The 27,968-nt window shown below is 36.6% G+C and overlaps 1 protein-coding gene across 4 annotated transcripts; it reads left to right on the forward strand.

Annotated features, from left to right (window-relative positions):
* Positions 1 to 9: 9 nt before the first annotated feature.
* Positions 10 to 27,962, forward strand: LOC112458127 (spondin-1-like). Of its 4 annotated transcripts, none has more exons than XM_025021570.1 (16): positions 10 to 158; positions 5,808 to 6,012; positions 17,329 to 17,572; positions 18,387 to 18,573; positions 18,873 to 19,161; positions 19,256 to 19,386; positions 20,079 to 20,265; positions 20,849 to 21,020; positions 21,377 to 21,695; positions 23,678 to 23,876; positions 24,197 to 24,367; positions 24,889 to 25,011; positions 25,223 to 25,371; positions 25,576 to 25,654; positions 25,855 to 25,920; positions 26,391 to 27,962. In XM_025021570.1, the coding sequence occupies exons 1-16, from the start codon at positions 156 to 158 to the stop codon at positions 26,561 to 26,563; spliced, it is 2,697 nt and encodes an 898-aa protein (XP_024877338.1). In that variant the 5' UTR covers positions 10 to 155; the 3' UTR covers positions 26,564 to 27,962. The 4 variants fall into 4 exon arrangements, with proteins under 4 accessions (XP_024877338.1, XP_024877336.1, XP_024877339.1 ...); XM_025021568.1 differs by having other exon boundaries at positions 11 to 158; positions 26,385 to 27,962; XM_025021571.1 differs by having other exon boundaries at positions 11 to 158; positions 21,377 to 21,608; positions 26,385 to 27,962.
* Positions 27,963 to 27,968: the final 6 nt, after the last annotated feature.

The following is a 27,968-nucleotide window of genomic DNA, read 5'->3' on the forward strand; positions in this document are numbered from 1 at the left end:
GGTCCAGTAGTCAGACGGCTGTCAGTCAGCCGGAGGACCGCGGCGGTGGCGGACGTGTCACTGGTGTGTTTCCCTACCGCCCGTTGGAGAACGCACGTGACTACCGCGAAGGACAGAAGAGAGTTTTACGTACTTTGTGCCTCGCGAACGACATTATGGTGAGTAGCCACTTTCTCGAAATATCCTCGATTGTACCCATAACGAGAGAATCTTTGAAAAAAATACAATCTTATGTCGCGTAAAGCGTTCTTTCTAAAAGTGCCGTCTCGTATAAGGGGAGAAAAAGAAAATGAAAAAGAGAAAGAAATGCACAAAATATATAGGTATATATAGTACAAGATATGTTTAATGCAAAACACAAACGCATTCGCTTAATGAATGACAGGTCACGCTGCTGGATTTATTTCGAATCAGCCTTTGTGTACTTTCTGGGTGTAATTGCATGTTGCGTGCATTCCCTTGCGAGAAGAATCGCCTTTGTTCTTTGTCGATGGCGAAATAAGCTCAGTCGCCTGTATAGCTTTTACCGAATAAAACTCGAATAACACGTATTTGCTTGTAGCGAAAGAGATGCCAGAGACAAAGACCAGCATAGTGCAATGCATACACATTTGCGAAAAAAAATGAGAGGTCATAAAAGAGGTTTATTTTACAACAAGACGTTGTGTCGCGCGCGCGAATGTATCGCTCAGAAGGCTTAAGAGCGAAAAGCTACCGTAACTTAATTACCATACCTTTGTGATAAACGTTTAATGATAACGTGTAATTGCGCGTCCCGATTGAAATATTCGTTGGCTTCTGCTCGATCGGTGGTTCGTCGGCTAGTCAAGCGTGCAGAGTGCTTTCAGTGCTTCCCTTATGCACGACTAGGCACATTATTCGAACGTATTGCCAGGCTGCTCGTAGGTCGTAGGAACAGATAAGGACAGCGGGAAGCGGAAAAGGGGGCTGCGGGGGACGCGCAGAGCTTGCGTCCGCGGCGCAACATGGATAAGTTCGGATAAAAAGCGATCGAACCGCCCGCGCCGTGATTTCTGTGCCAGCGGCGGCTGCACAAGTGCATTTTCGTTTCTTACATGAGCGCCGCCGGGAATACATGTCACGTCGAACCTTTCTTTGCAAGCCGGCGAGCCGAAAAGTTACAATTTCGGTGAATCGCCGGAAAGTATTGAGAGATTATTCGGTCGACGTGTATTTTCAATCGCTATTAAAGAGAAAATAATGAGATAGAATGTTGTTCGAGTCCTTCTGACTTCCGAGTTCTATAGATTACGCCAAACTCCGAAGAGATTGAGAAATTTAGTCGAGCGTTTGTCAAGATACTTTCATATATTAATGACAGGCACATTAAACATTCAAAATTTTAACATAAAAATATAATTAATCAATGTGTGAAAATGTTCGAATAATGACGATCGATTCGCTAAAATACGCTAAAATACGCTAAAATATTTGACGAGCGTTAACGGAAAGCAACAGTTCGAATCGATATCACGGTAATTTAGTAACTATTCAACCGTTTTGTTCTGACAGCCGCTAATGAAATGATTGTTCAACGAGCAGGGCGTGCTCTCTCATCTCTTCTACTCTACTCTAAAATTACTATATTTGTTTAGTCAATACCGAGAGTTCGTGTCGGCTCGGTCGCTCAACGATTCGCAACAAACATTTCTATGAGACGAAACAGGACCAATGACGGCATTTATCAGCCGCGATTATTTCAAGTGGAAAATCAATGTTTTATCCGGAAGCGCTTGCCGAACAGCTGAATACCCTACATTTTTTATAGATGCTTTACACGCTCAATGCCGGTGATGCAGATTTGACAAAAAAAAAAAACGTCAGCTTTTATCATACCGTTCAGAGGGAGAGAGCAGTTTTTACACTCTTCCGCGTGAAAAGCAAACAGCTGGACGAGACAGGCATTTATAAAAGTATTTCGTTAATGTGTGCATTTATATTGACTCTTTTTGAAGCACACACAAAAATACCGAAATACCAAAAATATAAAAAAAATTTGATGGATTTGAATTTTTTTTTAAATTTACTAAAACTTTGGTGGAATCAATCGACTGTTTGACTTCAATTACACGATGTTAAGTGGAATGGAAAAAAAATACTATTTTATACGAAGTAAAGAAATCAACAAAAAATGAGAGATCTCTCCGATGTTGTTTTACAAGGAACACTTCACATAATTAGTTAGATATTAATTTTTTATTACACTAAAAAAATATGTGCTTTAAAGGGTTAATTTACGTCTAAAAAGTATGCTTTCATGAAGCATGATGTATAACGGTCGCATATTGCAAGGAAGAATATCCTGTCAAGCGGTAATGTCAAGAACGCAATTTCCTTCGGAAAGCATTCGGTAAAGTAGACTGTGTTTTACAACGATATAAAATCTCCGGATCGCGATTTCCCGTGCAAGATACATTTAGGTAAATAAAAGAAAGGAGGAGACGGAGACAGCGAGGAGGCAAGAAATGCTGCCGACGACGACGGGATATAACGTGCGTCTCGTGACTTCGGGTTATTTCAGTGAAAATTATTACGGATATCGCGGTGACTGCGCCGTTAAATATCAAGTCGTCTATTTGACGAAGATATGAATACGTCTCTCTACCTTCTCTAAGCGCTCCATTCCGTGGCTTTGATCGTCGTAATATCGCCGATGAGGTCCTCATCCCGTTCATCGCGCGTCCCTCGTTTTTCTTCCAAAGTCCCAGACCGACATATTGACGGCACTGGCGGGCAATCTGTCGTCCGGAGTTACTCTTGATGTGAGTCCCTCCAAATCCCACCACCGCCCTTCGTTCCCGTAATCCCGACGTACGACTTAGCCGTTTATTCATCCGGAGTAACCTCATTTAGTTTGATAACGACCTCGGGATCGAAACTCGAATATTAATAATACTGCATAAAATCTCGGTAGAAGCTAAACCTTTGTGCACGTGTAAATGACAGTACAAAACAAATTGTGCCAGAAATACAGTAAGTGGCTCCTTGGAATTGGACGTTTAATTAATTGTGCTGTATTAAATTATCTATAGAAAGGCTTTTCATCGAGTTAGAATGGTGATTTATTATCCATGTTGATTATTACGCGAATTAACAAACGTGAAGTAACAATGTCATAAATTAACAATGGGAAATATTAATTTATTATTCTCACTTAAAATTCTAGTTATATTGGCTGCGAAATTCTGTGATACGCCATTCGCAGATAAAGGGCTTAACAGCTTAGCAGGAATGGAATTAATTAATAATCGCGCACGTTCGTCAATACAGCAAATAAACGTAGTTTAAATATAATTATTATTCCGTTTAATTAGGTTTCCAATCGTGGATAATATAACCCTCTTAATGCGTTTTGTAAATAAATGAAATGCAATAGCTTTACTATGTTAATGAATCTTATATAGTTATTGAAATTTGTTGATAGATGCGATTATTTAATAATTCTCAGAACATTGTCAAAGTATAATGATTGTTAATTATATAAAAAATTTTATCATTTTACTTGCTCGGAGAGTTCTATTACCTCGCATTATAATGACCATGAGAATAAAACGAAATTACTGAAAATACATACCTAGTGATACATAGAGTTATTGTGTCTTATTGCATAGAAAATATTGTACAAAATTCTAAAAGCATAAATTTGTAGATTTACGAATTTATTTCAGAATATAATGCTTCTAGAATTTTGTACAATCTTCTCTACAATATTTTCTATGCGATAAGACACAATAACTTTATATATCACTATGTATTTTCAGTAATTCCGTAGTTTTATTCTCATGGCCGTTTGAATCTCTTGCAAACAAATTGCATACACACAACAATATAATTTCGGCAATGTAAGCGCCGACTGCAGGAAAACCGTAACTGCGATCGAGTCTCTTGGTAGATATTGTTTGAGTTCCTGTTGGTCTTTCGCGACCGAGGGAACGAACATGGCAGAACGCCAGACCGAGTGAAATGCCATGCCCTATATACACCGGCTTGGCGCAATATATTTAGGCGCTTGAGATTTATGGTTAACCAGCTTATTAGAGGCCAGTGATGTTCGTGGATCAACGTGTCGCATGGCGTACAAGCCACCGTATTTTCCGTCTCGCATATCGTGTACGATTGTGTGGACCGCATTATCGTCAGACGCGCCGTTCAACAGCGTGCCTCAATTTTTGCCCGTTAAACGGCAATGACTGTGGAACTTTGCGTAATTCATACGTTTCAATCATTCCAGGCCATGATGCAATGCATAATTAGCTATTTACTGTTTTCGCGTTCCCATCGGAAAATATTGAAGTCAATTTATATTTTTTAATTACATTAATGAGTGCGCTCGTATTTATTTGTAATTAACGGAGCAAATGTGATACGCGCGAGTGTCTCTTCCTCTTTATTTGCTATAATTATTTTATTAAGGAAGAAGATAAAAATTGTATTTGTTTTTATATTATTTTATTTTACATATATTATAATATTATTATATTTTATTTTATATTTTTATATTAATTACATATAATTATTCTTCAAAATTAGGTAGTTAGGTATGTAAATTGTAACTTACACAATTTTATTATATTTTGCTAACATTATTTATATAATTAATATACTTTAAATTCGGTATTTTGATTTAATATCGTTTTCACTTTAACATAAATATTCTATTTATAAATATTCTGTTCCGAATTAAGAATGAGAAAGATCGACTTCAAGAGCTACTCAAAAAGGCACGCTTAAACTGCTTCATCGACACTTCACACTTCACCTTTACCACTTTGGATGTTTCGGATGTGTGCTCGTTCAATGAACCGGGAAAAGCGCAAACGACTCTAACGTACCCGTTTCGGCGCCAAGATTCTGCCAAGATCGCCGAGTGACTCAGTGTCGATGCATTTTCAGTCACGCTTTGTTACACGTGATTACTGCGAGGGCAATTGTCTCACGTGTTGGCATCGTTCTAGCCCGCGGTTACTCACGTGCACCCACGTTCGCAAATCCTCGTAGTCGCAATGCTTTGCCGTTGCAGTTAGAATAAACGAGTTAGTTCGTACAGATTCAAGATACGAATGATCAGTTTTTCTGCATCTTTCAAACTTTTAGCTCCTCTTTCGAATAACTCTCTTCTTTAGATATGTACAGAAATTAATTTTATTTTAGCTAGCAATTACCTCCGTTTATTTTAATACTTTAGTGCTTCAGAATCGATTTTTAAAAAAGAAAGTCTCACCTGTCGCGATACGTCTTCAATCATCTTGACAGTAGCATAAGCTTAGCTCGTAATTAAATCGCCAAACGTTAAATTCGCACGCCACGCGTCGGAACGTCGGAATATTTTTGCTTAAATTTTAATTGAAACGCATAATAGGGGAATAAACGAAGAACGTGAGGACGCGCGACGTACCTTCAAACGTGAGAGGGATCAAGAATCACCGCGGTTGTTCTCACGAAACCAATTTACATTTTAATTCTGCTTATTCCCAGTCGTTTCACGTTTTGAATCTTTGATGTAAATTGTAACGTAAACTCCGCGCATATTCAATAAGCGCCATAGCATTATCACAACGCGAACGTTAAAAGAGAATAGTGATAATTCATCAAATTCTTGGCGATACTCGATAGTACTTGAACGTGAATATGCTCTTTCAATCATCCAAACTGTTTGGATTTGTGTGTCATCGATTTAACGTAAAAACGTTTGATTTTATATAATCTGTAATGTGTCACGCTCGAATTGCTGCCGATTTGTCGAACGAGAGAATGAAATATTGTTACGTTATTTTCTCTGTTTGCAGGCGATGTATAATACTAGGATTCTGTACCATGGCATTTTGTTGCTGCTCGCAACAGCAACCACTACGGATTCGACAAAATGCTCCCGGATCATAGAAGGCACCACCGAGCCGCGCTCCAATGCCTTGGGCAAATATCACTTTTTCATGACGCTTTTCAACAGGACCGACATTGCGTACGCTTACATGCCGAACACCCGATACAGCGGTAAGAACGTAGTCGCAAGGGGATTCGAAACGTTGATATAATTTCGTAATTCTATATCATCCATATTACAGAAATCAAAAGATAAACCCAATTGACCCAGCTTTATTGTCATGTACATATGTGTAATGTGAGGAAAGAGAGAAGATTGCATTTTTGGCGTTGCTTCATAAATTATACGGCTTATTATACTGCACTATTTAGATGTATGAATTGAGGAAATGGTATCCGACTGAGTTAGTCGAAGTTGTCGTAGTCATGAGAAATAGCGACTGCTTTTAGACCTTCGTGTGACATTTGAATGCTTTTAAACTTTAAATAAGTTCTGCAACGTGAGGAAAAGGATAAAGTACAGATCTCTCTTTGACATTTATAAGTCGTGCCTGGATATCTTTTGAAAATTACGTTTGCATAAATATGTCGCACGTCACGTGTACATTTAAACGTAATAATTGTATCTCTCCGTTACATAATTTAAAGTATAAAATTATAAATCTAGGAAAACTGACATAATTAGTAATTAAATAAAATCAAATAAAATTATATCATAAAATCATTATTTAAATCGAATAAAATCATAGAAATTTAGCTTTTTAGCTAAAGTTTAATTAAAATTTCGTTAAAATGTGTGAACACACATTTAAGATCCGTCATAGTACAATATTTTTTAAACACAATATTTATTTTATGATATTCCCGCGATTTTCAAATATCAGACTTAATCCGACGGGATGTTCTGCCGTGGAGGTCACCGGTGGTGTGTCCGCTGCAATATTCGATGCTAGCAGAATTTTGATGTTCTATAAGCCTTCTATATGGATACGTTTGCTGATACGGAATTCCAAGGCTCTTAAAATGTCAGATATTGCTTCGCTTTGTCAATATTCTTTGGCTTTACAACATTGGTGAAATAGTGAAGCGCGTTATGCGGTAAGGAAAAGGCAAATAAGCCGGAAAACTTGCAACCGCTTGCGAAGGAAATCAAGAAATAGGATACGTTTATTTACCGAGTAAAATGTGCGGACGATATTTGCAATTATGTGAATTGTATCTATCGAAATCATCGGACAATAATAATGAAATAGAAAATATTAAGCTAATAAAACGAAATCAACCAATTTATGAATCTTAATACAATAAGAGCAAATTCGTACGAAAAATTTAATTCCAAATAAGTTTCTCGATTAATTAGTCCGTGAAAGAAGAGAGCGAGAGAAAAAATTCAAAAAATTTTTTTTTTCGATAAAATAAAGACTTCGGTTTGAAAGAGAGAGGTTCAGTAAATTCCGCCGTTAACACCGTCGTTCACACTGACGTCGAAGAATTGAAACGCACGGTGAGGTCATCGGCGCGCGTATCAATTACCGGCATTTTGATGGCTGTCTGAAATACGACGCGCTCGCGCACGTTGATTTCCCGGTGGCTCTACGCCTTTAGCAGTAATTGCGGCAATTATCGAAGGAGAGACCGTAGATCTTTCGGACGCCGCGGCTTTCTGCGCGTCGCAAACGGCGCTCTTCCGGCCGGCGGAAACCGCGCTTTGGATCGAAAGGTAGGGCGGAGATTCGGGAAGCTGCGACGGAAGATCGAAAAGGTCATTTCGCCTTGAAAGTCGGGATAAATGCCGGGCGCGCGCGCGACCCACGATGAACTTTGACCGATTAGCTTTGTGACGGTTAGCTTTCACGCGCAGCTACAGTTTTATAATCGGCCCTCGTTGAGAAGCTGTGCGAATACTGCGAATTACATGAAGATAACCCGTCGCTTTAAAACTCTTTTAACGACATATTTTTTGGTGGATTTGACGTAAATTCTTTTTTAAAAATTCGACTAGTATTTACATAAATTGAACATTTTAACAGTTAAATCTGCAATTAATTTCTTGTTGGGTATAATTGTTATCGATTTACATGTCGTTTAGTTTAATATACAATCTGTTATATATGTCATATATATAAATCATATAAATGAAACATGTTTTTTCCACTGATGTATTAATATTGAAATCATTATTATTTATGACAGTTAGCACTCAGTATTGTCTAAAACGCGACGATTATAGTTATAAATTAGTTGGAATTAATATTATCATTAATTCCAACTAATTTATGACTCTAATTCTACGAAAAACTACTTTTTACTTGCTTACGTTGCCCGAGATGCCGACACATTTATCAAGCTCTCGACTGCACAGCTATCGTTACAGCTTTTTCGCATCTTTTATATCGAGTATCATTAACTCGCGCGACATGATATCGTTAGCTGGATCGATGACCGTAGTCCCAGGCCTCTCTCCTGCCTCGATACGCCGGGGTAGATACCCCTGCTATGACCCTCTCATACCCTTAGCGAGAAATTCTTTCGACTAAAACCGTCCAATCAGAATTTTACGGCGAAACAGCAGATTTATGTCGCGTCGATAGGGACGATTCGCAAGTAGGTATCCCCCGTAAGGCATAATTTAGCATATAACAAACTTAATGAGCCATTTCTTTTAATTAATCAAATCCTGTTTTCGTTACTTGCATGTTATTCTGATATAAACTATTTCTTGAATAATTACGGAGTTTGAACTTTGTTTTCGCGTATCTATTCACGTTGAAACTTACAAAAGCGTATAAATTTACAATGTAATACAAGAAACAAGACCGGCCAGTTTAGCAGTTATAATCGCTTTTATTATAATCTTAACATTACACGAACACTTGTTCGCCACTTTATACGCGATGCCCTAGAATTTAAACCGGTTCTGCGCGTTTTGAGATACAAATTCCGATGCCTCCTACGGAAACATCTCTATGTCCAGTCGGCGATCTGGCTCAATAAAGTTTGCTCTCGCTCTCTTCTTCTCTTTCTCTTTTTCCGTCTCTTCCTCTCGCGAAACTTAGCTCCGGCGCCTGCGGACGTTCATACACTAACGCATGCAAATCTCTCGTGCCCGGTGAATTAATGCGTTATGTAACGCTGGCGGGACGCCAGGTGCGAGACACTGCGAGCCGCATCGCGTCGCGCTTGCAGGTTTAACGCGAGCGGATTCAATGGCCCCGACCTGATAAAATTCTATTAAATTGCGCCGGCCGGAGAGGAAGTCTACGCGTCGGTCGCACTCGCCTCGGGGTTAAATCCCGAAGAAGAGGACGCCAGCTTCCCGAGGAAGCTCGGGAAAATTATTGCGCCGTTACTGCAATGGAGAGTCGCGAAACAATGCGGTGAGGGGTAGTAAAGGGCTGGCACAATCAACGTTATATGCGATAGGTGTTAATCGCGAGCAGATCTTCCCTCTTTGTCTGTAGACTGATCGAAGTTGTCGGATGTTCTTATTGAGTCTTGGCTAATTTGGAATTTTTCCTCCAAGGAAAATGTTGAGACGTATTTAAGTTTTGAAAATTGACGATTAAAGGCTGGGCTTTGCTGTTAAATTCGTAGTTTTAAATTATATTCAATTTGAATCATTTTTAACCATTCCTATAAGTCACCACTGCTCCTACTCAATATGTCGTTAATTTAGCTAAAACAATGTTAATTTAATTAAACTAATGAAAGTTATACTGTTTTGTGTTGAAATGATAAATTTCGACACACATATAATTAAAAATGTTATTTAACTCAAGGTATTGGTTTAAATTTCATCCTTTAATATTTAACAGTGTTGTACGATTAATCAAAATAATTCTAAGATGTGACCGTTGTGAAATCAGATTATCCTTGTGGTTATAGTTATCGTCTAGAAAGTGTCAACGAATCATTAAGAGTTAATGGAAGCTATCGGTGCAAGTGACGCCGAGAATTGCTTGCAGCGTTAATTAACTTTAAAGCACTACAAACAGCTATAAATTTTTATTTTCTTTCGGGTTTTATTAAAAGCCGTGGAGCTGCACCATCCCGGAAAATAACGGCGACTCGCTAATTAGGGGTAGTTGATTGCATGAACACAGTGGCTAATGTTACACGGCTTAATCGTGTTATTAACGTCGACTAATGTTCTCCCCGATTAACTGAATTTTATTTTAAAAGCTCGATAGATTTCAAGCCACGCGGTACACGTAAATCATCCGCGTAATAGAGTGCCTCATTATTCACAAACGTTCCGACTTTTCTCTTTAAAGCAAGTCGAGAAGTCGTACAAGTGGTAGTAGGTATAATGCAGCGTGTGGTCAGACATTCTACAACTTTAATGTTTCTAGAAGCACGAAAACGGCTACATTTTTTTCCACTGGCTTCAGCCGGATGAACGGATTTAGAGGAAAGTAGCTTCGCGGAGAGCTCCTTCTCTTTCACTTCATCGCGATCTCGAATTTGCACAAATTAGCGCTATCGTTTCTCGACGCTGTGATTATTCGCGAGAGGGGAGCACATCCGAGCTGCTCGCTCCGCCGAACTCTGCACCGCCAACCGCCGCCGGAAGTTAATACCGTGGTCGTCGTCTCGCATCACGATTATATTCGAGGAATTTCAGACACGCGTCGAGAGAGAGGAAGAGAGAAAGAGAGAAATGGAGATATTCTACGTATGCGATACTGTAAAGCGCGAACGCACCCGTTCATTACTATACGAGATTGATTAATAATTCATCCTGTCGCGGCGTCGCTGTTGTGCTAACGTTGAGAGAACGTTACGCGCGCAGACAGACCCTATTGTTCGGCTTTACGTGTAATCCGCTTTGTCGTGAATGAAAACTCGAGCTTTCGAACGAACGAATTCAGCGCTGAACTTCGACAGACCCCGGTTCAGAGACGGAGACCGGACACGCGTGATGCAAAACGCCGATCGGGTTTAAACGGATTCTCGTTCGGCTTTAGGTCGGGTTCGATCATCCGATAAAAGTTTCGAGCAACTGGAAAACTGTCGAATACCATCTATCTCTCTGAAAGCGGAAGCGGAGGGAAGTGAATATCGAAATATAAATTTTAGCGTGCTTGCATCGCGATCAGAAAAACAAGCTTCTCTTGCATCTTACAGAACGAAGCAAGTCCGAATGAAATTTCGAGATGCGATTCAAGAGTAACGCAACGAAAAGAGTCGCCGTAATCGTCGAAGGCTGCATTCTGATATTTATTGTTAGTACTAAAAATCTATATTTTTCTATATATTACGTCACGTATACTATATTATAGATTTTCACTACTGACAGTTGTTGACGGTAAATATCGGAATGCAGCCCAAGTTCTGATCCGCGATGTGGCATACTTATACGTCGGCGATACTCTTCCGACCGCGACGTGTTCTCCAATGTCCGGGGGAGGCTCGTTGCGAGAAACGCGATACCCCGACGAAGGTCTCAGTTAACTGCGTTTTCGCAGCTAATTCTTTTAATTCAGGGTTATGGGAATGATCATGCAGGAGGTGAACGTCGTGACTCATTGTCACCACTCTCTCTAACGCACGAATTCGAGCTTCGATAAATGCGACGTTCTCTAGAATGGTAATAACCACAGGATGTTGGATAATTAATTGTTGGCGATTTTTTAGCTTAATTCACCGTTATGCATAATATTGATTTCCGGCAACGCGCGCTAAATCACTCGGATATTCTATGTTTTATTAATGAAGTTTTGTATTATTAATATCCGTAGCATATAGACCCAAGCATAATATATCGTGGCCAAAAATACATATTTTATTGTCAGATGAAAATTTCTGTTTCTGGTTAAAAAAGACTGGCTATTAAAAAAAGAATTGGTCGAAAAGATTACACATGCAGTGTAATAATTTCGAAATGTATCTTTTCAAATTACACCATTAATATATATATTTTTTTTATTGAATCGTGATTAATAGCTCTTCAGCCATAATTCATTGATTTTAAATCGCTTCGGAAAATCTTTTTAAATCTGGAACGCATGACTTCCTAATGAATTTTGTTCAAGTAAGAGAAGTATAATTTTCGATAATTTTAAATTGCATACTATCGAAAGTTTAGTTTTGAAGTTTCTTCAAAAGTTACGCAGAGGCGGGAGAAACTTTGATCGAAGGTGTTGGAGGAATATCGGAAAAAAGTGAATACTGCAAAGGATCTTGAAAATCCCTCTCGTGTATTCAAAGAATTAAGAGCCGATGTGAGACTTACGTATATGAAAAGAGACGTGATTCAAGAAGACCCGCGTAACACCCCAGAAGCCATACCGTTCCAAACAGCTGAGTATTACAATACACGATGTAGAGAGTAGAGAGTGACCTACGAGTGGACAACCTTGCGACCAGATTGTTACATAAATATTTTTATGTAATTATTTACCCAACTTTTTTTCACGTTCTTATGATTTGACGCCTTCTTCAGAAAGAACGTGCAATTTTTATATTTCCGACACATTGAGTATAATCAGTATATGTAATTATTGTTATTAACGTACGGATACGTAGGTACGTGACACGTTGAGATGCTAAAACAATTTAATCAAATCAAATACTTAATAAAAAAGAAAAAAAATTGTTTTATTAAAATTATACAAATCTACGGATAATTTATTGAAATCTAAATCGTTTAAATAAGCGCAAAATGTAACACGCTTACATGTGTTAAAGAATATTTCGTAATATAGAATGAATCCCCTTGAACGCAGTTTCACAGTGTGTCGTGTTTAATCCCTGCTATAAATAGCGGGCCCGTACCCGGGCTGGATATATGCTTCTATTCCGAGAACGCGAATATTCCTTCGACACATGGAAAATCTATAAGTCGATATTCATGCTTGCCCAATATCTTTTTTGGCATTTCCAATAATAAATATTATACTCAATAATACTGTATTATACTTAATAACTACGGTACTTGTTAGTGTCTTGTTTGAAAAAAAAAAAAAAAGAAAAAGGAATTGCAGAGAAGGAACTGGCAGTCGAAAGATGAATCGATAAGTTCTGGAAGATACTGATGAGTTTAGCACATCGACTTTTCTTCCGTAATGTGCACTATTCTACGTGTTTTCCAGAATAAAATCAATATTCCGATGTGCATCGAGAAACTGAACGCTACGCTTCCTCCATTGAACTTTATTGTTTTTCATACCTTCGTCTAAAAGTTTTCCCTCGGTCGTTTAAATTTTTCCTGCCGGAGGAGGAGATGCAGAATTTTGTTTTCGGTCGCAATCAATTACGAACTATACGCGAACAAAACGAAAGTTTCTAAATGCCCTTCTTTGAGATTTTTATAGAATGCGATTAATTACACTGGAAATTATGACGATAATAATTTGCGGCAGTAACTCACTTTACTTTAAATTGTTTTTAATTTTCGCTCCAAGATCGCTCCAAACTTCAACCATGTGAATAAAACATTAATAAAATATTATTAAGAGGGCCAAGATGTTATAATTATAGCGGTAATGTAAAATATTGTTGTTATAAACTGCGCAAAAGTAACAATACAAACTGCGCTAAAGTATATTGACGTAAAACATATAATAATGTTTCTAATTTATATCTTAAAAATTGTGATTAATTATTTCTTCAATACACCTATACACCTATATGCATATATTAATCAACTGGTGCATACTGTAGAATAAATTTATCACACGTGAAAAAATTTGCTGTGTAAAAGTCTTTTTAATTTTTTTATTCTTGCTATACATTTTGAACCTTTAGATTTGGTAACATTATAAAATGCATACATAATACTAATAACGAAAACTAATATATTCATGTATATTGCATACATACAACATAACTTCATGTATTTTACACTTATACATAAAAGAAATCCGATGTGATTCCGATAATCCGGATTCACTGATAGTTTACTGATAGAAAAGTAATAACACGGACATTACTCTTCAGTCTAAAATGATTACAATATACGTTACCGATTACAAATCCTTTGTAAATAATATTTGTGTATTGCTTGAAACAAATAATATACTTATCATATAAGATATTTTATACAAGAAATACAAAAATATCTGTTAAAAAAGATATACCTAGCGACAAGCGGCATTGCTTTTTATTGTTAATGTTAAAATACTCTTATTACACAGTACATCTACAATGTACAGTAATAATTAATGTAATAATGTAAAATGTATAATAGTAATAATAAATGTAATAATTAGTTAATTAATTATTTCTTCAAATATATAATTATACTAATTATCTAATGCATACTGTACATTGCTTAATTTCGACAATTTGTGTATATAATTTCGACAGTTTGTAATTATTTAATATGTAATTTATGGACAATGACCCATGCTTTATATGTGTATTTCGAAACTTATAGGAAAGAGTATTTCAACCTTTCTGCTGCCACGTGCAGAACAAGATTTAATATAATACATAGATAAAGTAAATGTACCAATGCCTGGACACGTACCTATGTCTGTGGACAGTTTTATCATTTTAGTCCTTAATATAACGCAAATTAATTACGCAATATAAAATTATAACGCAAATTAAAATCAAAGAATCAAAGATAAAAATATTTTTCTTGTATTATATTTTTATCTTTGATTTTAATTCTTCGATTTTAATAATTATACTTATATTTAAATATAATATACCTATATGGTACCGAAAAACGAAGTTTATCAACGAATTGTAAAACAAAAGAAAAAATTTACAATTTTATAATTTTATACCCTCCAAGTTGATTATATTACAATCATATATCTAATGATAAAAGACACAATATTTGTCTTAGAATTTCCTAATTACATATATGACTGCCATTCCATTTAACATGATGTAAAAAAGAAACATCTTCAGATATATACGAGATACTATTTAATACAATCTGCATACTGTAATACAATTACAATATGCAAATACATAGATATTACCTCTTAACTAAAAATGAGTACTGATTGTCTAAAGTTATCTTTCCAAATAACATCTGCATATTTAATCAACTTGAAGCAAATTACTTTCTCATGAAGACATATTGATCTACAATGTTAAAATATATAGTGCCCTAAAAAAACGGAAAAAAATACTTTTTATTTATGTATATATATAAATTTAGAATTTAATCGGAATTTAACCGTTTGTTTTGGGCAATACAAAAATAACTGAGCGATAATACAATCTAATAAAAGAGACGCATTGTTAATTAATTATGTTCGCAAATGTTTGACGATAAAAGACATAAGTACTTATGTCTACGACGATAATGAAGGAGAAATTGAGCGCGCATATGTAGGTATACACACACATATGTGTATATGTGTGCAATGTGTTATATTTTGGATAATATATTGTTTAATTTTGGATCTTCTGCCCTTAGTTCTGATATTAAATGTTTAGCTTTTAGACGATGTGTTGCAAAACAAGAAGCGAATTTATATACATTATTTTGTTTTTCCACAATGTTCCATTTTGTGCATAGTTCCAATTTCAAGCATTCAGGAACTATCGGATGATTATAAACTTCAAGAATCTGGATATAGATTGAATCTAATGGACATTTCGGAGTCATTGCGGGCGCACGTAACTCATCTAATTTGATAGATATAGCAAGGAGTATCGCAATGGGTGGATCTTCTAACTTAGGAAGAACCATTATAATCCGGGGCAGAAAGATCGTTTTAGGGAGATCAAAATCAGGAAATAATGTCGAAAGATCAGCAAATTGTATATTAAGACCAATTGGCTTAGAATTATTATGAATCATGTCATACGTTATACTCGGAAAACATTGTGCTATAGTAAACATTGTAAACTTATTTTCAGGTGGTAGAGATTCGTGATCAAAATCTATCCCGTACTTATTTCTCATTAGTCTCGTCAAGATCCGCACTGTCTCGCTCGTTTCAAAATTATATCTCAAATTCGGTATAGAATTAAATAGACTGATATGAAACAAAAAGCATATAATACTAATATCTTCGTTAAATTTCATACAGTTAGAGAAGAGTAATGTACGTTTGTCGCCTAAGTACGTGCTAAACGTGAAAATAATTGTCTGGCTGAAATCAGGTTCCATGTAAACACGAACTACGTTGGAGAAATACCTTTGCAACATCTTCAGTATAATATATTTTGGATTCAGTGTGTTAGGTACCGTGTCAAGCGCGGCAAATTCATTGAGAAAAACGCTCTCAGGAACGTGTGTGTACATTTCAAACATGTCTTTTATGTAATTTAATACAACAATATCGGCCATCTTCCCAGTTACATCTCGGTATACAGGCGGTTGCAATGGCCTCACCGTGTCAATCCAACGCTTATATGAATGCCAACGTTTCATATTAACTAGCTGATTAAACGCCAACGTGTATATGCTCTAAGGTCACTATATGATCACTCTATTACGCACAGCAACTCAACCTCCTCGGATTATTCACCCTGATGTGAATCTTCTATTTCTCCGAATATCTCTCTTTTAACGCTGCGTCAACTCTAAGTCCGATGCGTACGCGTGATTGCTGATTTTCTGCGCTTCAAAGTAAGATAAAATATGTGTGAGTTGCAAAAGTAACGGCGAATGCCGCATATCTACTGCGTACCAATGTTGCGCGTACAAAATCATTGTTTTCAACGGCGATTATGACGGACGAGGCAGAACGCGAAAGAGAATAAATGGGAATAAATAATCGAATAAATTTACATTTTCCGTGTCTGGAGGTGCATAAAATACAAATACATATGTTCCAGAACATCAGTAGCGGAAGCATTATTTATTGCTATGTTGTATACGTACCTGTGAGACTGGACTTTTGTAAAAATTGTCACTTGTAAGGATATATCCTTCCGCGAAATTCGTCTAAGCTACTGTGTTTCTAAGTGACTAATGGAGAAAAGTAAAACAGAGCGGAATTGTCTGACAGACAATTTCTGTTTGTCTATCAATAAATGTGTGTGTTTCTTTGTTTGTGTGTATTATGTACATAACGTATATATAAGATAGAAGTTCTAAAGGAAACTTATTTAAAAGACCGATAATCTGCTATTATTCGTTTTTCTCACATTTTTCTCGATTATCAATAAATTTAATAATTTTTTAAGCGTTAAGAAATTTGACAAAATTACGTATTCAGAAAGAAAAAATATAAAAGGCATCAATTACATACGTTAAAATAGTATATTGTGCAAAAAGATATGGTATTAATACATAATGTATCGCAATTTTTATTAAATTTATTTTGATGTTTTATTATGTTTTATATCGTTACATGTAAAAGCATTTTATTAAAGTCCATGTCATATTATCAAATATAATCTTTTCCAACATATCTATATGTATATATTATTACGAATAAATACGCAATGAAGCATTATTCGTTTATAGGCAAAATTGCATCACATTCATCCATACAAAACATCTTGCGGTCATTCTTTAGAACGAAATACAATCCGGACATACCAAATAAAGATCGCCGATTATTTCAGTGGTCCTGAAAGCCGACAGTACCGAGCAAATGCACCGAAAGTTCACGAGATTCCTCATATCTGCCGAGGCCGAAAACGCAAACGAGACGGCCGATGTCGGCGTTTTCGATCTTCAGGATGACGCGATGACCAAATTCGCGGATAATTGCGCGAACGCCGTCGTGGAGACATCCAAGATGCAAAAAGAATCCATATCCATTGTTTGGAACAGTCCTGCTGAAGGTAGCGGTTGCATCCTCTTAAGGTAGGGATACTCTTATTAATTTAATTAAAATGACATCTATTTCGCGACATTCGCAGGATAACAGTTTAAATAAATTACATGATACCGACGCAACTTTTGTTGTAATTTAAATTTAAATTTAAATGACAGTATTATCGTGCTATTAGTACGCGTATAAAATTATGCTTTTATAAACCTGCAGAAAAATAAAAGCATATTTATTTTGCGACATTTAAAAGAAATTAAATAGTAATGAGGTAACTTTTACGATAAGCACGCTGCTTCGTAACTGTCTACTATTTAAACATGTTCGTATATATATATGGTTAAACATGTATAAAATATATATTTGCACCTATAACATCATACATTATTTATAAACGCGTAAAATTTCGCAGCGTTATAACATTTCGCTACGCATACAGTATTTGTGTTAAAGGATTTCACTCAAAACCGTCATCGACATCGTTTAAAGGGGCGGAAAAACGGTATTTATTGCTCTTATTTTATTTATTTTTAAAACAGAATTAAATACAAATAATGTATCTCTCGTTGCAGGTGCGCCAATATAATATTTAAATGCATGTAGATATTACGAAATATATATTTTACAATATCGCGCTATTCATATATTACATGCATATAATATTTAATACACAGTCATGTATTACGTGATTATATGGAATTTTATCGATTTATTTGAGTTACTCCGAAAGAATATCTATTTTGTCTTATTTTACTTTGTTGATCTAGCAGCCTTATTTATACAATGCATTCTCGGTATGATATCCATGCAGTCAATTACATTTTCGTTTTCTTGTCTTTTTTTTCGCAGAGCAACAGTATTCGAGTCGATAGACACGTGGTATATGGACGACGAAAATTTGATTCTTACCATGTGCCAAGACTCAAAAGCGGAAGCCGACGATCAAGGCCCAGTCCTTTCTGAGTGTTGTGCCTGCGATGAGGCAAAATTTGAAGTCACGTTCGAAGGCCTGTGGTCAAGGAACACGCATCCAAAAGTACGTGAACAAGTGTCGGCGACAGGCGAAAATTGTAACGTATTTACAAATTTCTGTCTTACAAGTCGCAACGTGTTAACTTGTACCAGCTGCTAAGGCCTGATTTCCCAAACAATTAAAGAAAGATTTATATATATTGTTCGAGCCTAAATACTTGAAAAAATAGAACCCTTGTAGCATCCTTTTCATATATCTGACATATTTGGAATCGCGATTAAATCATTTGTGAGAAGACTTCAAACAATTGACGCTCCTACCCAGATTTGTCGTCGTTCATTCATTATTCTGCCTCTCTACAGGATTTTCCAAGCAAGGGATGGATGATCAGATTTTCGGACGTAATTGGCGCATCGCATACGGGCCAGTATCGTTTCTGGGATTACAACGGCCACGCTACCGACGGACTGCGACAGGTAGCTGAGCTTGGTGCGACGCGGAAGTTGGAATCCGAGTTAAAAAATCAGAGCGAATACATCAGAACTATAATAAAGGCAAGAGGCATCAGTTATCCGAATGTAACTGGCAAAACCTTTGCTGTATTTCGGGTGGATAGAAAGCATCATTTGATGAGCTTGGTATCTATGATTGGTAAGGCTAATTTTATGTTAAAAGGACTATTAAGTTCGTGTCAAATTGAGTAATAATTTTTCGCTTACCGATTTAAAAAAATTTTTTTCCGTAGATCCTTCGCCGGATTGGTTCGTAGGCGTTTCCGGTCTCGAGCTTTGTTTACCTAATTGCAGTTGGATAGAGCACAAGGAATTAAATCTCTACCCGTACGATGCTGGCACAGACGACGGCATTACATACGTGGTAAGTGAACAAATATATCAATTTTTATTTGCAGTTAATTGCTTATAATTTAAGATCGGGTGCTTTAGCGGTTTTTTTAAAGAAAAGAATCGATTTGTACGAAAGAATATTTGAAACTCCCGAAGAGCACGCATCAAGATAGCGCAATTGATTTGTACTTCATTGAAAGGATGGAGAGTTACGAAAAAAAAAGAGATACTCGTCATCTGTCGGCATTGAGAGATCGTACAATAACTCTTCAGAGAGAGAATACCTAATTCTATCAGTTCACAATAGCTACCTCCGTTGTACGCAACAAGAATTGCTGACATCGTTGCTCTCTCGGCATTTTTCCGATGAATAAGAAGAACTTCCTTCTCTTTTTCTATCTTCCATTATTTTTCTTAGAAAAAATCGAGCGTATTAATCGCGAGAATTTTTTAATTTGTAACTCGTAACGGTTTATCTATTTTTTTATTATTGTTGCGCTGTTGTTGCTGCGTATTCGCCTTGCAAAGACGGGGGACACAAGAATTAATAAATCGACAATGAAATAATAAAATTGGACGCTAAAAAAAATTTTAAGAGAAATAAAATCTGCGGAAGATCATTCAGCGAATAATTTGAGAAATTTATACGAGAGAGATATCTTATAGCAAACATTCATAATTATTTCGTTAAGCGATATTTATTACTTTTGTATTAATTACTAGTCACCCGATTCGCCGACGGAGCCACAGGAGCCGATTCGACGTATCACATCGACATACCCGAACGACTCGAGGTCGCCTTTTTACGATCCGTCTGGTCTGGACATGAAACCCCTCGCGAAGCTCTCCCTCAACAGACAGCGGTTGTACGAGAAGACCTGCGATGACGCCGATACGAAGAATAATACAGGTGCGGTGGATACGGGTAAAAGAAATAGAAAGAAGAAACGTGTTCGTGATGAATTTACAACAGTTAATTGTATCACACGGGAATTTTAAAGCAGCGCATTAACGTCCGATCCTTGGTTCTCTCGGCGATGTAAAAAATTTACATTTTACCTGAGAAGGAGAAAAAAAAACAGAATTAAGTGTCAGTTTTGAAACATTAAAACTTGTGAACGAGTTTCCGCGAAGTTGAACGATTAAAGTAACGTTAATCATGAATCTCCACGTCGCGTGCAGAATCTGCATAATTATTCCCTAAATTGTTCATGCGAGAACTGTTTAAAAACGGTATAAGTCCGGGTGAGGAACAATTTGCTTTTGCTCAGCGTAATTCGTCTAACTACATATTTTTCGCTTTACGACGTATTACTTGCTTTTCATTCTATAGACAGGCAGTGCATGATAAATCTGCTGTATGTAGATAAGTTACGTTATCACTAGTTATGATGCACCTGATTCTTGTTCCAAGTGCATTAATACGGAATTCAGATACGCGTGGTTTTTGTGTGAGACATCTAAAAAATAATCAATGTTCTTTTTATATGTAGAAGCTTGTAAAGTTTCGTCTTGGGAAAAATGGAACGCATGTTCGGTCACCTGCGGCAGAGGCATTCAGCTGAGACAACGTCATTTTCTGAACGAAACTGCGGCAACCGCGAACAGATGCGGCACGCCTCTCACGAGTCGAAGACCCTGCTACAATACACAAAATTCCTATTGGTAATATATGCCTCTTCACAATCTCTGCGACTAAGAACTAATTTGTAAAGTTTCTTAAAATTCTTCTTTCACTGAAAAATCTTCCGTGGATAGTAAGCTCCGTAAAACTCTACTTCTTATTAATTTTTCTAATTAGTTTCTTATACTTTCGAGAGAGAAAATATCTTAGACTATACAAGGTGTCCCAAGAGGAAAAGTCGGAACCTATTATATAAGAGCGTGAGGGCTATTATTCGCGTACTTTCATGTTACGAACTGTATAATTACAAAAAATCTATTTAAATTGTGTGCCTCTAATACCTATAACGATTCATTTACATGATCGTTGCGAAATAATTGTACTTACAATTCGGCAGCAATAATAATGGTCATCACGACGGACTCTTGAAGAGCGATAGATGCAAGTTAACCGAATGGAGCTCGTGGAGTTCGTGCTCATCGAAATGCGGCGAGGGCAGCCTGACCCGATCCAGGAACTTCAGATCGAAGAGGTTTCGGAAACAGTGCAGACTCGTGCCGAGCGGGCCGGTACTCGAGCAGTCGATCGATTGCGGGAATAAGCCTTGCGAGGGCGAGGACACGGACGAGGTAAGATTGAATCATTCGGACAACGATCACCAGCACGAGGATTATACTGGTGAGATAGCGGACTGGCCCGGAGATGAATGGCTCCAGGTATGAAAAAGTTCAGGCATATCGGGACTAAATGGTCAGATGGGAACGAAATTTCCGACGAAGTTGATTCGCGAAGTACGAAATTTTATTAAGTCACAATTAATAAAGTTTACTATGATCGCTAAGCGTTACGTAACAGAAAAGATTAAAAAAAAAAACGGTATTCGAACTCTGTGACAAATACGATGCTAATTTTTCTTCAGCGAAAGCTTTGTCGAATATCAGCATTATACCAGCATTCATTAATGTTTTCCAATTCTCAATATTAAATATTCTTAAGCTCTGTGTTAAATTTTTATTGGGATAAAAAATTAATTGAAATAAGAAATTCTTCTGTTTATTTATGTCTTCGTGGATTAATATGCAAAGCATTTTTAATCTGCTTAATTTGCTTTAAATTAATTAAAAAGTGTCAAACATTTTTGTTTCAGTTTATTAAAACAATTCTCCTTAGATTTACACGCGAGCTTCTCCATTTATTTCTTTAAAGTCGGAGAATCTAATTTCTAAACTGCATTTAATTCGATTGGAACTTTTTGTAAAACACATTCTGTCAAATTTGATACTTCGAAGAAACAAGTTCGTCGAAAAGTTCGCTCGGGTAAAATTAACTATTCACGTACTTTATCGAATAAATATTAAGCGGATTTCGTGATTTCGTATCTCTATATGAAATGAGGGATGAACGATCCGCTCGATATTTATTACAACAATCCAGCAGCTTTGCTAAGTATTAAATCATCAGGCAGCCAGTGGCGATAGCTTCGCACGAGTAATCGATACCTGTACCATTTCTCATAGATCCATCCATGGCACCGGCACTCTCACGTAAGTCACGCGATATCAGCAAGGGAAATCTAGCACCTCGCGGTCTATGAAAAATTTAATCATATTCCTTTTTATAGAATGTCATTAGAGCACGCAAGAAGTGGTACGGGAGCACGTAAAGCGCTCCGGACATCAAAAGCACATTGAAGAGTTCAAGTACCGGCGAATTAATTTCTTCTTTTTCTTTAAATATTACTTCAGACTAGACTCATTTCCGAGTGCTTTTAAACTCCCTTGCTGCATAACGACAGCTTTGCGATTAAAGATATAGCTGCTTGTTTTCATTTTCAAGAAATTTATTCTTATCACCGAGAGAAGAAAAAAAACACTCTAAATCTGTGTATAATTAAAAGAATTTTTCTTGTTTAGAACGATAAAAAAACAGGTTTTACTTACGATTAAAAAAACAGAATCGCCTTTTAGTAGCTAAAACTGTCTCTATTATGTTAGATTTGAAGAATATTTCAGAATACATATTTTAGAATCGTTTAATCTTTTCTTGATCACATTAAACAGTATCCTCACAGGATTTTCAAATGCTTGTAACTTTGCCAGTTTTGCAGATATTATCAATATATCAGGAACATATTTTTAAAACTTGGAAACTAAAGAGAAAAAAATTAATTTACATATGACGAAAATCTATTTATGCGGTATTGCGGTCTTGTGATATCACAACTGTAACGAATCAATACAGAATTTTTATTTAAAAATAATCATTATTAACCGTAATCATCAATCGTACATTTATGCTTATAATATATATTTCACATGCGTAATCATCGTATGAAGTATGTAACGATTAAATGCTACTAAATGCCAAAATAAATAAATCTCTACGATAAATTGAAAAATCACGTTTAACGCACGAATAAAGAATATAAAAGCAAAACTCATGTTCTCTCTATAATATTTTTTCGATACTCATTTGAAAGTGCAAACTTCTTTTGCTGTACTTTCTTGTACGTCAGGCAATAGCGCGTGATTAAGTAACTCTCGAAGTAAAAAGAAGTCTACGCAATCCATAGCAATACGCGTTTGGAAGATTTTTCGAGTTTAACGCAAATGTAATAGAGAAGGAGAGTTTTGCTTCTACAATTTTCTCAATAGGTTGCCCTTTTTTATATTAAACGATTTTTTATTCTGGGCCGCAGACGTGTCCAGCTGATCGCTACACCGAATGGTCAATGTGGTCGCCGTGCAGTGCTAGCTGCGGGCCCGGCGTTAAAACGAGATCCAGACTTTTATTGAAAAAAGAGAACATGGATAAGGACGACGTGAAGTGCAGGGAACAGTATGCGTCATGCACATCCGAAATTTCGAGCTGCAGTTTTACGAGGGAGGAGGCAGAAAGTACGTAGAATATTAACGCTCAACTTCTTTCTGAATTACTTTTGACAGTACAACTCAGGAGTAAAAAAAATCGCGCGGCGGTCCGTAAAGTTCTAATAACATTTGATTTTTATTTTAAATAACAAATAATGCATAGATGTATTTTCGTTATATCGTCATATATTTTCGCTAGGAAAGTTTCTACCAGAGAATCGAGACAATCATGGTCGTTACTTTACGTCACACATTTCATCTTCGAGCGTTATCACTGCGCGCCTCTTATCATTATCTCCGTAACTGTAACAGCGAAACATCACCACTAATTAGATATTTGTAATTAGAGATCTGTAGCGAGCCCTTGAAAGCGGGAACATGTAATGGGAACTTGTCACGAACCTACTTCGACAAACAGACCGGCCGCTGTCTTTTCTTTACATACACCGGATGCGACGGCAATCGAAACAATTTTCCAACCGAACAGGATTGTTACAAAGTCTGCGGTAATTTCCAAAGTAAGTTAATCCGATTACTACACGCCATATTCACCATTTAATAACGGCGCATGATGATAATGTTGTTAATTGCGGAATCTCCGCCGCACGTGCGCTAATCAAATTTTCATGCTAATCCCTATACCTGCGATAGCAACTCCCGCAGTCAGATTTACCATAATACCGAATGTATGTCCAGTATATACAATGTATGTCTTGTATATACAATACGTTAATTACTGTTGTCGCGAATTAAGCTTAAAACATTGATCTTATTTGTTAGTATTTTTAGCATATTAGAAAGTATACTAAAAATATACTGATATACTGATATCTGAATACATCATAGATGATTATAGTAGAACATTGATTTTTATTCAAATTTGTTTTATTTCTTTAAGACTTTCAAGAACTATACGCTTTTTCGCCGTCTGAAATCTTTAATTATGCATCACGTAAAGCTTCCGCATTGTGAGTAAACTGTCTATCCACGAATAATCGTTTGTGTTATACCTTGCACACGCTTACTAACGAATTCGAAGGAGAATTGAGGGCGAATCTGTCGGCAATCATGAAAAACTTGAAGGTGTCCCTTAGCAGCGTCCTCAGCTATCATATTCCCGTTCAGGAGCAACGCAGCGCGAAAGCGAAGAGAGCGCAACACGGTGATAATTAATAGCTTTATGCAAAAGTTACTCAACATTTCTGATCTATATTAAACCAATATTTATGACAGAGATACGTACATGCACACGGATACATATACACACACACATACAATCTGTTCTTACAGTGTGAATTTAAAAACCATTAGCCGAGAAATGCAATGCACGGAAATTTCTGCTTCGCTGAAGATCATTTTGCGCCTCTTTGCAGAGAAGGAGAATTTTAAAGGCATTCAAGCGAGCAGTCAGATAATGGAATCGAGTGAGAATGGCAAAGTGGACTGCCAGGTCTCCGAATGGAGTAAATGGTCCCGTTGTGAGAACTGTCGCGGATATACAATGAGCACCAGGCAAATTATGGTATTGTTAGAAACTTATTCGTGTGCTTATTCAAATTTCTCGATGCTTATGATACAAAACAAAACCAACGACGTTTCAACAAATCCTAAATATTGACATAGAACCTCCAATCGGAGAAATTATACATTATACGGTATAAAAAATTGTAAAGTATACTCTCTTGATTAGATACGTATATCTAAAATTTAATTTCCTTACGAGCAGGTTCCAGCCGAGAATGGAGGTAAAAGCTGTCCAAAAAAGATTCTCCGAAGAAAGAAGTGCCGCAAGCTTCCACCGTGTTGTAAGTATTACTTACCTTGTCTAATCTATTATTACAAACCGATTTAATTATTGAAACAATTATGAAAACTTGATATATTTGTTTTACTAAATTTTTTAAAGTTTTTTATTACATGAAACGTACCTATAGTTTTTAAATTTGGAAGTTTCGATTTTTGGTTGATTTTACGATTAGAGAATAATAAGAACCAAATTTTGCAGCTCTACAGGCTGATGGAACAGGTCGGCGATTTCATCGAGACAAAAATACCGATGCCGAGCACGAGAGTAAGTCCTATGTTGTTTCAAAATATTCAAATAGATAACTAAAATTCGTGAAAACTGTCGGAATATTTCTTATGATTTCTTTTTATGATTTTCTTGATATAAAAGAACACTGCATTTACACGCGGTATACATTCAACTACTTGGACTCGATGCAAACGATATTAAATTTTTATTTAGCTCGTGTCGTTGGCCCATTTACTACATCACTTTCGCTTTACATAAAACAAAAGCCTAACAATCTAACAATTTTGATATTAAATTTCTCCGCAACTGAGAAAAATTGCTACAGCGAACAAAACTGGCGTTTCGATGAACATATATTCGCAAGCTCCATCGAGTTAACGCGACAAAGCAAGTTCGTCGGATACGTGACTCGTCTAGGGTGGAGCCTGATATTTGCCTGATAAAATATTTGAGCAGGAGCGATCGTCAGTTCTGTTTGTCTAACAGTCTCGTTTGCAAAGTTTCAGTGGATTGCAAAGTGACACCGTGGTCAAAGTGGTCGAAGTGCAGCGCGACCTGCGGCGAGGGATGGCGGAGTAGGGTCAGAAGGGTGACGGTGAAGCCGAGGGGAGCCTGGGCCAAACTCTGTCCAAACTTGGCGGAAATCAAGAAGTGTCGCAGGGTGGACTGTCCGCAATAGACAGGCGGAACGTTTTCGCAATTTCATCGCTCTCACCAAAGCGATTTACACGACGCGGTGCGTTCTGCTTCAAACGTTGGAATTTATATGACTAGACTGATTAAGCGATTTCCTCTTAGATACGTCGCGCGATCGAAATCTCGGAGCGTTTAGGAGGAGCAGAGGTATCGGAGGATTAAGAATAACACTGGACGACAGCAATTCTTTTAACGTGAACGGCCGTTTTAATAGCGAAGGTAGAGTTAACGAGATAAAAATCAAAGAGTGAATCAGTGATTGAAAGACCGAAGTAATTAATTTGACTCTTAACAAAATTTATGATATTTTAGATTTTAAGTAAAATACACGTTTATATTATACAATTTTGTAATTATCTCGTTTGCGTTTATGACTTATGTATTAAACGTGAGAAATAGCGAATTAGCCTTTCTGGATTTTGAATATCGAAATCAATAAGGAGAAAAAAAATAAAAATCAATTTTTATCTTGTGATATATACACACAGAACCAACACTTAACTATAGTACTTAAGAAACATTGCACGATTCACTGATTATTTTCTATAGAGAATAGAAGTTCATGTTCTTCTAAAACGGCTATAATAAGAAAGAGATTTTTGGAATTGCTTCTCTCTATATTCGTGTCCATTCTCTGTCCTCCAGTGTAATTTATTACGCACAAGAAAATCACACCAGGCGTCGTTTCGCGACGCTCATCGTGCCGATACTGAATTACGACTTTATTTATCTTAAAGCTATAACACGCGACGTTTCTTTCTCAACATATTAAGTTAAGGCAAAATGGATTTGCATTCCAATGCGTCAGTTGTGCTTAGAAAAGAGAGAATGTTAGAATTTTTGCCATTGTCATAGGCGATAATGTCGAATAGTTGTATAGTTTTTCGTGAAGAGTGAAGACAAATCATTTGATATCTATCTAATGGTAGCAAAGGAGTTTAAATCAGAATATATTGCGACGTAATAATATTAATGTTAAGTAAGTCGCTCCTTTCTAGCGCGAGTAGTAAAACGCGACGAAGACCACTCTCGTAACGACAACATTTATTTATACGTATATACGCGTGTCGTCATATTTGTAGCATTTATCACGCATTACAGATCTCATTGTAAGACCAAAGTTTGTATAACAACTTCAGTTGGAAACTGAGAACCACGATATTTTAAAATACAATTGTAAAATGCGACGTAGACATATCAGTAGTTCGGTAGACAGTAAGCCGTTTGTTTGACGCGTAACGGAAAGTTTTATTAACATGGAATTCTCTTCATTGACAATAATGAAATTGTAGGTATGGTACAAAAAAAAAAGCTATTTACCTGTTATTCTTTTGTAAAACCGTTATAATATATTCAAAATAAATATAATCACTATAAACATATTCACA

The sequence above is a fragment of the Temnothorax curvispinosus genome, unplaced genomic scaffold (assembly GCF_003070985.1).
Source record: "Temnothorax curvispinosus isolate PA1 unplaced genomic scaffold, ASM307098v1 QBEX01008716.1, whole genome shotgun sequence".
In the NCBI taxonomy this organism is placed as follows: Eukaryota; Metazoa; Arthropoda; class Insecta; order Hymenoptera; family Formicidae; genus Temnothorax; species Temnothorax curvispinosus.